Raw genomic sequence first — 12,639 nt, 5'->3', positions numbered from 1 at the left:
AGTTGTAAAAATCACATTGAAAAAAGTTACCTATCACTGTGATTTTAAACTGACATATTGTCTGGTTATTTTAAAGAAGTGCAAAATATAAATCGACTGTAATAATGTATCTTTGAAATGTAGTTTCTGTACATAATCTGGGTCACAGTACCTTCATTATCCTGGACAGTGAAGTTTGGGTTAACCGATGCTAAACTAAAGAAAAATTTTTGACCTCCGGGGGGATCATCCTTGTCCACAGCACTAATTGTCTGTATTAACTGCAAAAGAAATACTGTAAATACTTTATACAAACGATGAATATTTCTCGGAATGCAAATATTTAATTATGTTATTGCTTCTTACTGTACCACATATTAATATTAATTAATATTAATATTTTTATTTATAGCCATCAAATGTTAAAAAAAACTATGTGTGTCCCTATTGGAACAAAACAAAAGCATAATTAAATATAATTATAATATACCCTTATGCAGTATATACCCTTTTACCGAAGGCAGCAGACAGCTATTTTTGATTTGTGATGTCACTAATAGGAATGAAAGACTGAAGTGCATTAATTCATCAATAATCCGTGTAACGTTAATGTCTATCTGGAATGCACAAACATAGGAATTTCCTTCTTCATCTTTACTTTATGAAGATTGAGTAAAATCATAAATTTGTGCTGTCCCAGATCAATCCTCAAGCATGCAACACTGTATGAATCTACCAGTGATATGAAGGGAGGACACAAAGGGGATCCTGCACACAGGCACAATGTAGCTATCTCCGTAATCCTACAGTAAGAAACAAAGAAAATATATCCTACAGTATCTCATATGACATCTGTAATATATGTCTATCTAACCATATTTGGAGCATATAGATGTGGACATGTCCCTCTTACCTCCGGTGCTGGGGATGGGGACAGCTGTAGTGTATGGGAGCGGTGGAGCTCCGTGGCGTACCAGCAAGTGGGGTCCGCCATCTTGTAGTTCGCGCATGAGCAATTGCAGCTGTGTGCATGCGCTGAAAGGCTAGAAGTTGCGGTGATCATTTTAGGTTCGCACATGCGCAGTGGAGCCTTTGCACATGCTCAGTCCCCAGAGTTGTGGTGGCCATGTTAGGAGAGGCTCTGCAAGGGACTACATGTTCCAGGAGCATGAGGGACATGCAGGTAGAATGTTGACACAGTGTGGCGATGGGGGGGGGTTAATCAGCCATTAATAAAGACATTATACCCGGCTGATTAACCCCAACTCACATTGGGAGTGAAGGGGTTTAAATGATACATTATCCTGATGTATTTGCCACTGACCATGAGAGTCAGTCACACCCACGAGTAGACAGTAGCGCTACCCCTGGGGACCGTTGGGGCACATTACCTCCTTGGGTACTCCTGTACCCAGGACCTCTGAATGAACAAAAAGGATCCATCTGATCCCACAACGTCTGCTGTTTCCTCTCTATCTCTGGTCCACATAGGCACCTGCTTCTTGAGGGAGCTCCAACTGGAGGGTGTCCCTTAATATCTTTTGCTGCCTTTGGTCTTATACCAAGCCGCAGGCTGCAGTCTTACCACTTGGTTTCTCTTCACTGGTGCTACACCTGACACTATCAGGCTAAAGGGTAGCATCCCTGTCTGGGGTCTTCCCAATAGTAGCCACAATTTAGAAGGGGACTTGGGACCTAGCTGGGACCAAAGGGACAAACCTGTCCTTGTCCAGGGAAGCACTTCTCCCTGGAATCTGCCTCAATGGTTCTCTCTTTCTTCCAACTGACAGTAACTGTCAGCAACTCCAGCAACTGCCTGTAACTGCCAAACGGTGTGTGGCGATGGAGGGGTTAATCAGGCCATTACTAAAGGCATTATACTTGGCTTATTAACCCCAATTCGCATTGGGAGTGAAGGGGTTAAAAGAATATGCATTACCCTGATGTATTTGCCCCTGTCTCAGCCTTCTTGTCCCCAATTTACAGCCTGTTCCCTGCCTGCAGTAATAAGAATGCATACAAGCTATTGTATTGGTTTTTAGACACAAGGTGGCGTTGTGAGCGCTGAGCCAAACGCTGATTGAAGAAGCGTGGCTGTGTATGGGAGGTCTGCTTTGAAGAATGGGTATCCATTTCTAATCCCTAGATCTCGTAACCGCAAGGTCAATTGAATAAGGGGCTTGCGGTTAAATCTGAAGTGGTTGCCAATATGTCAAAATGTATCTCTCTTCTTGTTAGTGTTCTTAACTTGAAAGGGGAAAGTCTATTGCTGTGAGAACTAAGTTAACCACGGAAACGACAATAGACACCTTTCAATTTAATACGCTAACTCGACAACCAACGGGCCAGCTCTCTGATTTTTTGTGTGCAGCCCAGAATAAAGAAACCATACATCCACATAGAAAATTTATTCCCGTAGCATAAGCAGAACATACTTTACTAATAAAATGTATTTTACTGTTAGTTTTAAATGCACAGGCAGGAAAAGTTTTTTCTGCAAGCACGGGAAAAAAATCCTTTAGTGTGTAAATACTACGGGTGAATGAGCTGAGGGTATTTTCCTCCCTGTACTTCAAAGAGCCCCTGCTAAGTGGGAGACTCTGAGTCTAGTGAAGTACAGGGTTGAAAAGCCTCAGAGATTCCAAGTGTGAAAATGGCCAGGAAGTTGCTGAGTGCCAGATCCCGGTACTCAGCATAAGCCATTGACACCTTGGGATCAAACCCTAGACTGAGGGTCGCCAAGTTAGGGGTGGACCCCCGGTATGATAAACCACATAGGTGTCAAGCTGACACATGTGCTTTGCAAACCAGAAAGCTCTTTTTGCCCGTTCTGCAAACTCTGGGCAAATCGGAGATTGGTGAGTTAAATTACAATGGAGGGGATTGGGCATATATGTTAGAGATAGGTCTGTAAACCCTATAAATCTACCTGCCGAGCTATCCCCTGTGTGAATCATGACTTATCCAAGCTTTGCTCATGATTCCGTTCAAGTACAACAGTAGCGGTTCCAGGACACAAGGGGTTAACAACATCATAACTAAGGATTTGTCCCTACTTCAGGAATTTGTTAGCCCTGGAGACTTCCGAAAAAATTCCAACGAACGAGAATGAACTTTCTTCATTTGGCCGAGTTATTAGGTTGGCAACTTGCGACCTAGCCAAAAGAACTTTTGTGCAAAGGACAATTTATTTTGTTTCCCCATCCCGGTAGGTGTTGTATTAATTGTATTCTGAGGTTGCCATGTGTTGTCTATGAAGGAAATAAATGAAAATTTATTTTGCTTTCCTTATTGTTTTCATTCGCGAATCCCAAAAATATAAAAGTGTTAATAAGTACAGATCCACCATGACAGGCTTATATTAACTGGTGGCAGCGTGTGGGATATTGATTGTACCTATGCTATAGTCTCCTATAGGATTCTGTAGTATAGTGGGGGACCTCGTGGTTGCGAGCTCCCCAGAAAAGTGGCAACTTACACACACTTTTAAAGAGCATGAGATATTTCACTGGCCCTTTACCCATACCCTGATAGCACCATGAGTCTACGCTCAGGAAGGTTCCGATCCTGGGACTGGGAGAAGATCGTGGAGAGATGTGCAGGCTATGGACTACCAACAGACGGTCGATCTAAAGGGCAGCTGGAGGAAGACTTGGAGCTTCATGAGGCCAGGATGGCCCCACCAGAGGGGCATGTCCCCGTAGCTGCTGTGGAATGGGTAGTCGCTGTGGCTGCCGGACTTACCGTCCCTGGGCTCACTGCACGTCTTACTGCATGGGGAGCAGGGGTTAGCACTGCAGAGCATCTACAGCTGCTGGCAACAGTGCTTAAAAGAGCCTCCAACTCCACCTTGTAAATGTGGAACAAGAGCTTCCCCGGGTGGACCACCACAGCTTCAGCAATTTCGTGGATGGCACAGATGACAATGATGAATTCCTCAATGACTTTGAGATGCAGTGTTCCAGATTCCAAAATCCAAGGAGGGACTAGGTTGTCAGAGTGTGACCACTGTTATCTGGCAAAGCCAAGCGGACTGTTCAGGGTATTCCATGCGTGGATGCCGATGACTACGGTCATGTAAGAAGTAGACTGCTGACCCAGTACGCCCTGACACCAGAAGCATACAGGGGCAAGTTCCGACCAGGAGAGGTACTCCCAGGGGAGTCTTTTGTGGACTATGCTGGCCAGATGGCCTTACAAGGGACTCAGTGGGTGGAGGGAAATGGGGTTACAAAATTCCATACCTTACTGGACTTAATGTTACAGGAGCAGCTACTGCAGCAGCTACCCTCAATGTGAGGGCATGGGTCTTTGACCATAAACCTAAGACCTATGAGGAGGCTGCGAGGATGGCTGATGAATATGTGGCCAACAGGGCTGCAATGGATGAAGCAGCAGCTCCCAAAGGAGTGGCCAAGGGAGCAAAAAATACCCCTCAGTGGACACTAAAACCTGCAGCATCAGTCAATGCAGATTTTAAACACGAGAGGCAGTGTTTTTTCTTTAACAAAGTCGGACATCTCAGACTAGACTGTCCGGACCAGGGCCGGTCCAAGGGACCCCATCAGGGGCAATGTTCACCAGCTGCGAGGCCAGTCACCTGTGTGCGGCTGGCACACACAGAGGAGCCAAGCACAGCCCTGGAGCAATGTCACAGAGGGATGTCCATGGGAGAGCCTGCATTTGCCACCTCAGGACCAGCAGCGGAGATCGGTGGACATGCCTGTCACGATGGACCTGTACTTATTAACACTTTTATATTTTTGTGATTCTCGATTGAACACAACAAGGAGGGCAAAAAATTTTATAATTTATTTCCTTAATAGACAAACACATGACAACCTCAGAATACACTTAATACAACACTTACTGGGATGGGGCAACAAAATAAATTGTCCTTTGCATGAAAGCTGCAGAAATAAAGTCTCTGCCTTAAAGTTCTTTTGGCTAGGTCGCAAGTTGCCAAACTAATAACTCGTTTGTTGGAATTCGTTCGAGAGCGTCCAGGGCTAACGAATTCCAGAAGTAGGGGTAAATCCTTAGTTACGATGTTGTTAACACCTTGCGTCCTGGAACCGCAACCGCTGTACTTGAACGGAATCTTGAGCAAAGCTTGGATAAGTCATGAATCACACAGGGGATAGCTCGGCAGGCAGTTTTATAGGGCTCGCAGACCTATCTCTAACATGTATGCCCAATCCCCTCCGTGGGAACATTTAATCCACCAATCCCCGATTTGCCCGGAGTTTGCAGAACGGGCATAAAGAGCTTTCCGGTTTGCAAAGCGCATGTGTCAGCTTGACACCTATGTGGTTTATCATACCGGGGATCCACCCCTAACTTGGCGACCCTCAGTCTAGGGTTTGGTCCCAAGATGTCAATGGCTCATGCTGAGAACCGGGATCTGGCACTCAGCAACTTCCTGGCCATTTTCACACTTGGAATCTCTGAGACTTTTCAACCCTGTACTTCACTAGACTCAGAGTCTCCCACTTAGCAGGGGCTCTTTGAAGTACAGGTAGGAAAATACCCTCAGCTCATTCACCCTTAGTATTTACATACTAAAGGATTTTTCCTGGGCTTGCAGAAAAAACTTTTCCTGCCTGTGCATTTAAAACTAACAGTAGAATATATTTTATTAGTAAGGTATGTTCTGCTTATGCTGCGGGAATACATTTTATATGTGGGTGTATGGTTTCTATATTCTGGGCTGCACTCAAAAATCAGAGAGCTAGTTGATTCTCGAGTTAGCGTATTTAATTGAAAGGTGTCTATTGTGGTTTCCATGGTTAACCTAGTTCTAACAGCAATAGACTTCCCCCTTTCAAGTTAAGAACGCTAACAAGATGAGAGATACATTTTGACAGTATCCACTTTTGATTTAACCGCAAGCAACTTATTCAATTGACCTTGCGATTACGAGATCTAGGGCTTAGAAATGGATACCCATTCTTCAAAGCAGACCTCCCATACACAGCCACGCTTCTTCAATCAGCGCCTGGCTCAGCGCTCACAACTCCATCTTGTGCCTAAAAACCAATACAATAGCTTGTATGTATTCTTATTACTGCAGGCAGGGAACAGGCTGTAAAATGGGGACAAGAAGGCTGGGACAGGGGCAAATACATCAGGGTAATGCATATACTTTTAACCCCTTCACTCCCAATGCGAGTTGGGGTTAATCAGCCAGGTATAATGCCTTTATTAATGGCCTGATTAACCCCTCCATCGCCACACCCGTTTGGCAGTTACAGGCAGTTGCTGGAGTTGCTGACAGTTACTGTCAGTTGGAAGAAAGGGAGAACCATTGAGGTAGATTCCAGGGAGCAGTGCTTCCCTGGAAAAGGACAGGTTTGTCCCTTTGGTCCCAGCTAGGTCCCAAGTCCTCTTCTAAATTGTGGCTACTATTGGGAAGACCCCAGACAGGGACGCTACCCTTTAGCCTGATACTGTCGGGTGTAGCACCTGTGAAGAGAAACCAAGTGGTGAGACTGCATCCTGCGGCTTGGTATAAGACCACAGGCAAGAAAATATATTAAGGGACACCCTCCAGTTGGAGTTCCCTCAAGAAGCGGATGCCTATGTGGACCAGAGAGAGAGGATACAGCAGACGTTGTGGGATCAGACGGATCCTTTTTGTTCATTAAGAGGTACCTGGGTACAGGATTGCAAAAGGAGGAAATGTGCCCCAACGGTCCACAGGGGTAGCGCTACTGTCTACACGTGAGTGTTACTAACTCTCATTGGGGGAGGACAATAGGTGCCACACACCCTAGGTACTTTCAGGGACACTGTCATGGTAGACCAGGTCTCTTAACACATTTATACCGGGATCATATGATTGGGCAAAGCAGGGAGGTAAAATAAATTGTAATTTATTTCACGAAAAGGCATACACACAATGTTCCACAATTTCAGTCAAAATACACTTACTGGGCAGGGGGCAAACTAAATAATTTTTTTCCAGAATGAAATGTTGAAAAATAAAGTCTTTAGGTTAATTTCCCAAGAGCAGGAGTTACTCGCGAAATGGCTTGGAACTGTCCTCTGTCAGCGGTTCCAGTTGCAACCACTGTGTACTCTGATTGCTTCCTTCATTCTGCCACCGTGGTAATGGCAGTTGGAATCTTAATATGTTACAAAGCTTGATGAGTCTTGGTGAATCTTAGGTGCATCTGATTCCCAATGGGCTGCATGAATTCTTATAAGGTTCAAAACCCTATACCTAACCAGGGCAGACAATCTCTCCGTGGGAAAAACTTTTCCCACTTATCCCGGAGTTGCCAATACTTCAGACACCTGGCAGAGGGGGCTTCTCATTCTGCTAAGGGCATGCGTGAACCCAGCACTTTTGCTTCTTAGCATATGAGACCTAGCCCCTCTACCTGGCGACAGTAAATCTGGGCTGGCAACAATTTGCCAAACTGCCCAAAATTTACACTAGGATGGAGGAACTTGAGGGATCCCTCCCAACCTAACACCTTAGGAGATTTGAGGCTTTCAACTCCGGACATTAATAGACATTGCGGCAGCAAGCCAGCGGGTTGCCTTAGAAGTCTGGAGCTGCAGATATCTCAGCTCATCTACAGTGATTCACTACACGCATTTTTAATTGGAGTGATATAATCAATTGAGTTTTTCCCTTTCTCCGGTGTTCTGAATGAAAGGCCAAATATGCCTATCATGTTTAATACACCAATATAGTGGGACTTTCATTCATCAATTTTTATAAAACGTTATCAAAATTGCGTTATAGGTTTTTTAAATGTTTCTCCCTGAACTTGGAGCTTCCTAACAAAAGTTAGCCTAAAGCCGCTTTAATTCTTTAAGCGATGGACTTAGAAACATTTCCTCACTTTATCTTACAGTTAAAACATTCTACACTATCACTTAGAAAATAATTCCCTCACTTCCCCTTATACCTGGTGGGAGATACTCTGAACCCCTATACTGGGTTCTGGGGGTTTGGGCATATACTGGGGGACACTGGAATGTGATTTCCCCCTGCCTGGACTTACTTTTCTGTTCTGTGCTCAATCAGGGAGATCTGGTGATCAGCCACTAACTGCTTCCTAGGGAGGATTTTGTCCGGTGGTCTGTATCTTCATGTCTGCAGGAATCTGGTAGGATTCCTGGATACATGTTTTGGGGTAACCAGCAAGTCTGGCCCCATTCTACCCAAACATAACCTGCAAAATGTTACCGTAAAATCATCCCTGAAACTCATGCCCTGTGAATCTCCGCTGGTTAGCTCTCCTGGGACAGTAAAACACACATACATCTTTATTAAAATACAGTTCACATGCCATAACTGGGTTGCAGAGCTGACATTTCAAACTCCCCAATATGGCTCAGGGGAACCCAGCAGGGCATAATACCTTTAATATTGGCCTAGGTACCCCCTCACTGTTACAGACACTCATCCTGTGTTGTTATTATTGTATTGTGTTTTATATCCTTATTCTATTGTTAGTAAACCAATTGTTATTTACTTGTATGTGTATCATTTCACTGTAAGTGGTCCAGAAACGGGTTATACCACCGCACAGGGGTCACACTCAGGTGGAGGCATTGCACCAAGGAGAACGAGAGCTCACCCCAGGCTCCTTGCTGTTGAGGCTCAGGCCTTCTGTGAGCCACAGGTAACAGCAGCACACGTAGTTCCCTTAGACACAGGGAAAAGGGGCTACATTTGGAGGCGCTACTGAGATTCATCCCTGGGATGCCCAATCTAAATTAAGACAGTCAGATCAAATTTGGGAACATGTCCCTACCATCGCCGGAGCGAACACGAATTGGCCCTGTGACGCCATACATCTCCCTGCCACAATGCCATTAATCATGTGCCAGTATCATTACCCTTTGCCTGACTTGCACGACACCCTAAGACAGATAATGGGTTCACAAAAGCCCATATTGAAGATGCAAAATGGGATACCGACATCCAGTGGAGTACACTGTAACAAAATTGAGGGTAATCAGTGCATTAATAAAGGCAGTATGCTCGGCTGGTTACCCCTTTTTCGTATTGGGGATGAAGGGGTTAATTTTATATGCACCATGCACATACTCTTTTTCCCTCTGTCCCTTATTGTCCCCATTGTGCAGGATTTTATATGCCTGCGGTAATGTATTACATGGTATACCGGTTTTACCTGGTATACTGGTTTTGGACACAAGATGCTGCTACGAGCGCCAAGCCACAAGTTAATTGGATAAGCGTGGCGTGGTCTCTTTGTTCCATTGAAAGGTATAGGTATCCATTACTGAGGCTGGAAATCGCAACCGCAAGGTCAATTGAATCAAACGGTTGCGGTTTTCAGTCTCAAGTGGGTATCGGATACAATGTTTTCCCGTCCCAGTTAAAAGCGTAACTTACAAGGCAGCCGGCAATTGGCGTGGGAACTCGGTCAATTGACGTGGGAACTCGGTTAACCTCAAGTCAATTAACGTGAGAAGCCCATAGCCCAGCATTGCCAGCTCAAGGAGAAGCCATAACTCTGGAACAGGAAGGACTTGCACCCTGAAATTTGGTGTGCAGCCCCAAAGTAACACCCCAAGCACACACATATTAAAAATATAACTTTAGGACAAGTGAAACATGTATTTTTAATAAAGTGTATTTTTTGCTGCAGTTTTAAATGTACAGGCAGGATGAGGTTTTTTCTACTGTCATTGTAATGCACCCAGGGACCAAATGTTTTAACACCCATGAGCTGGGACACTTTCCTATGCAGACTTCATAGACCCCACGCTGAGGCAGTGCCTGTGAGTCTAGGGAAGTGTTGCATATGAAAGCCCCAGAGCCAGGATGTGTGAATTGGCCGGGATGCCCGCTGAATAGAAGATCCTGTTAGCCATCTGAGCTAGTTCACACCCTGAGTCCCCCTCCCAGCCTAGGAGACGCCAGGTAAAAAGGGTATATAGGGTATATATGATCTATGACCCTATATACATGCCCCCGAGCTATCCCCGTTGTCTTTCGTCTTTGTTCTACAATGTGAATGAATTTCCACTGTGCTTCTACAAGCGGTTGAGAACAGCATCAATGATTCCTGAATGCAACGAGTTAATTACAACGGTACCAAGGACACAACTCTGCTTCAGGATTTTGTTAGTGCTGGGGTTTATCTAACAGACTCCAACAGACCAGAACAAACTTTGCCAAATTCACAGACTTATTGGGATGGAACTGCGCGCCCCTTGCCAGAGGACACACATTTTAAAAGACAATATTCTGGGTTTTGTTTTACTTCTGGACATTCTATCCCGTTCTCTCACTCAGTAAGTGTTTTGTAAAGTATATTCTAAGGTTGTCGTGTGTCTGTCTAGTAAGGAAATAAATGTCAGTTTATTTTGCTCAACTTGTGTGCTCAATCTCGTACCCCAAAAAATAAAATTGTTGATAAGTTCCGTCCATCGTGACAGGCATTATTTACTGGTGGCAGCGTGTGGGATACTGATTGAGCCTATATTGCAGGTTCCTGCGGGGCTCTGTAATATAGTGACGATCTCATAGCTTGCGAGCTCCTCAGACAAGTGGCAACTTACACACACTTCCAAAGAAGCACGAGACAAGTTACTGGTCTCTTGACCCAAACCCTGGGGACACCATGAGTCAATGCTCAGGACGGTTCCTTTCCTGGACCCGAGAACAAGTCGTGGAGAGATGTGAAGGATATGGCTTAACGACAGACGTTGTTCCAAGAATCAGCTGGAGGAAGACTTAGAAGAGTATGAGGGCAGAGCGGCCCAATTAGCTGCAGTGGCAGCGGACGATACTCAGCCCGGAGTGCAGGAGGTCCCTCCAACTCTGGGGTTGCAAGGACAAGGGGAGGATGTTGCCGACCTTCTGGTCGTGGGTGACTTGGTGCCAGGGAGTGCAGAGGGTTTCGCGGCTGCGGCTGCCGGTCTGCCGGCCACTGGACTCGGCGCACTGCTCGCCACCTGGGGGGAGGGGAACAGCTATGAACAGAAGCTAAAGCTCCTCACGATAGCAGTTGGAAAGGGCTCCCACTCTCATCTTGAAACTTGGGACAAGAGCTTTCCCGGCTGGATCACCACAGTTTTACCAAGTTCATTGATGGCACGGATGACCTGGACTCATTTCTAAATGATTTTGAGAATCAGTGTGGCCGGTTCCGAATACCAAAGAGGCACTGGGTGGTCTTGCTACGATCACTACTATCTGGCAAAGCCAAAAGAACCTTGCAGGAACTTCCCGGCATGGATGCTGATGACTATGGGCATGTGAAGCGTAAGCTGCTGGTCCAGTATGCCCTGACGCCCGAGAGGTATAGGAGAAAGTTCCGGATGGGGGATGTGAACCCCGGGGAATCATTTGCGGACTATGCCAACAGAAAGGTCAGGCACGGAACCCAGTGGTTCACGGAGTATGAGGCTACCAAGTACCATACCTTACTGTACTTAGTATTTCAAGAACAGCTGATGCAGTGCTTCCCTCCCAACATACGGGCTTGGATCTTTGACCACAAGCCCAAAACATTGGAGGACGCTGTCCGGATGGCTGATGAGCATGTGGCCAGCAGGTTTGTGCTGGATGAGCCATCAGTTCCAAGAGCAGGGGACCGAGCTGCCCCGGGAGCTAAAACTACCCCTCAGTGGACAGTTAAACCTGCAGCAGCCAGCAAAGCGCCAAAAGCTGCAGAATTCAAACACGAGAGGAGGTGTTTTACCTGCAACAAGGTCAGGCACCTTAGACCCGATTGCCCACACCGGGACTGATGCGCAGGACCCCATCGGGGGCACCGCTCCCAAGCAGCAAAACCAATCGCCCATGTGCGACTGGCACCATCGGAGAGGACAAGCGCAGCCATGACGCCAGCCAACAGAGGGATGACAACGGAGGCACCAACCATTGCCACATCAGGACCTGCAGTGGAGAATGGAGGGCATCAGGTTGTGCCAGTCAGGCTGCAACCCAACGATGCTTGGCAGAAGAATCTGCGGAGGGTGACCATCGGAGACCGGCATGTAGATGGGTTGCGGGACTCTGGTGCCACCGTGACGCTGGTTCGCCCTGATATGGTGCAGCCAGAGGATTTGCTCCCGGGCACCGGGATGCAAGTGATCATGCCAGACGGAGGACCGGGGTCACTCCAAGTTGCCTGGGTCTTTTTGGACTAGGGGGCGGGTCGTGGCATGAGGGAGGTGGGGATATTGCCCGGGTTGGATGCTGAGGTGCTCCTCGGCAATGATTTGGGGCATGTTACCTGTGTTTTTACTACGGAGCTGACACCTGCTGCACCGGTTGCAGCGATTACCAGGAGCCAGTACGCAAAGATCACAGCAGCAGCTCCTGTGCACCTGTATTTGGGACCTACAGTTCCAGCAGTCTCAGAGGAGACCAGACAGGTAAGCCAGACTCAGTCCTCTTCTGTCACTGACTTACTGTACCCTGTCCCTGTTCCCTGTCCCCCTGACTCAGGTATGACCGGGGGGTGGCCAGAATTAGGCACTCAGTTTAGGTAAGCGGTGCAATCTGATCCCACCTTGTAGGGAAGAGACTTCGGGTGTCCGAGTCTAAGCCTAGTGAAGGGTCTGATTACTACCTGTGGCACCGCGGCCTTCTGTATAGAGAGCAGGGGGCTACAGGGTTAGATAAGATTTGGACTTGCAAGCAACAGTTAGTGGTACCCG

At 46.6% G+C, this 12,639-nt stretch overlaps 1 protein-coding gene across 4 annotated transcripts in view; it reads right to left on the bottom strand.

Annotated features, from left to right (window-relative positions):
* Positions 1 to 12,639, bottom strand: part of LOC142487140 (cadherin-10-like) — a 636,808-nt gene that overhangs the window by 35,411 nt on the left and 588,758 nt on the right. For all 4 annotated transcript variants that reach the window (XM_075585911.1, XM_075585910.1, XM_075585909.1 and 1 more), the window contains one exon: positions 152 to 260. In XM_075585911.1, coding sequence (XP_075442026.1) covers positions 152 to 260 — 109 coding nt within the window. The remainder of the gene's footprint in view (positions 1 to 151; positions 261 to 12,639) is intronic.

This window comes from Ascaphus truei, chromosome 2, assembly GCF_040206685.1.
Source record: "Ascaphus truei isolate aAscTru1 chromosome 2, aAscTru1.hap1, whole genome shotgun sequence".
Taxonomy (NCBI): Eukaryota; Metazoa; Chordata; class Amphibia; order Anura; family Ascaphidae; genus Ascaphus; species Ascaphus truei.
This window is presented reverse-complemented; position numbering and strand designations above follow the sequence as displayed.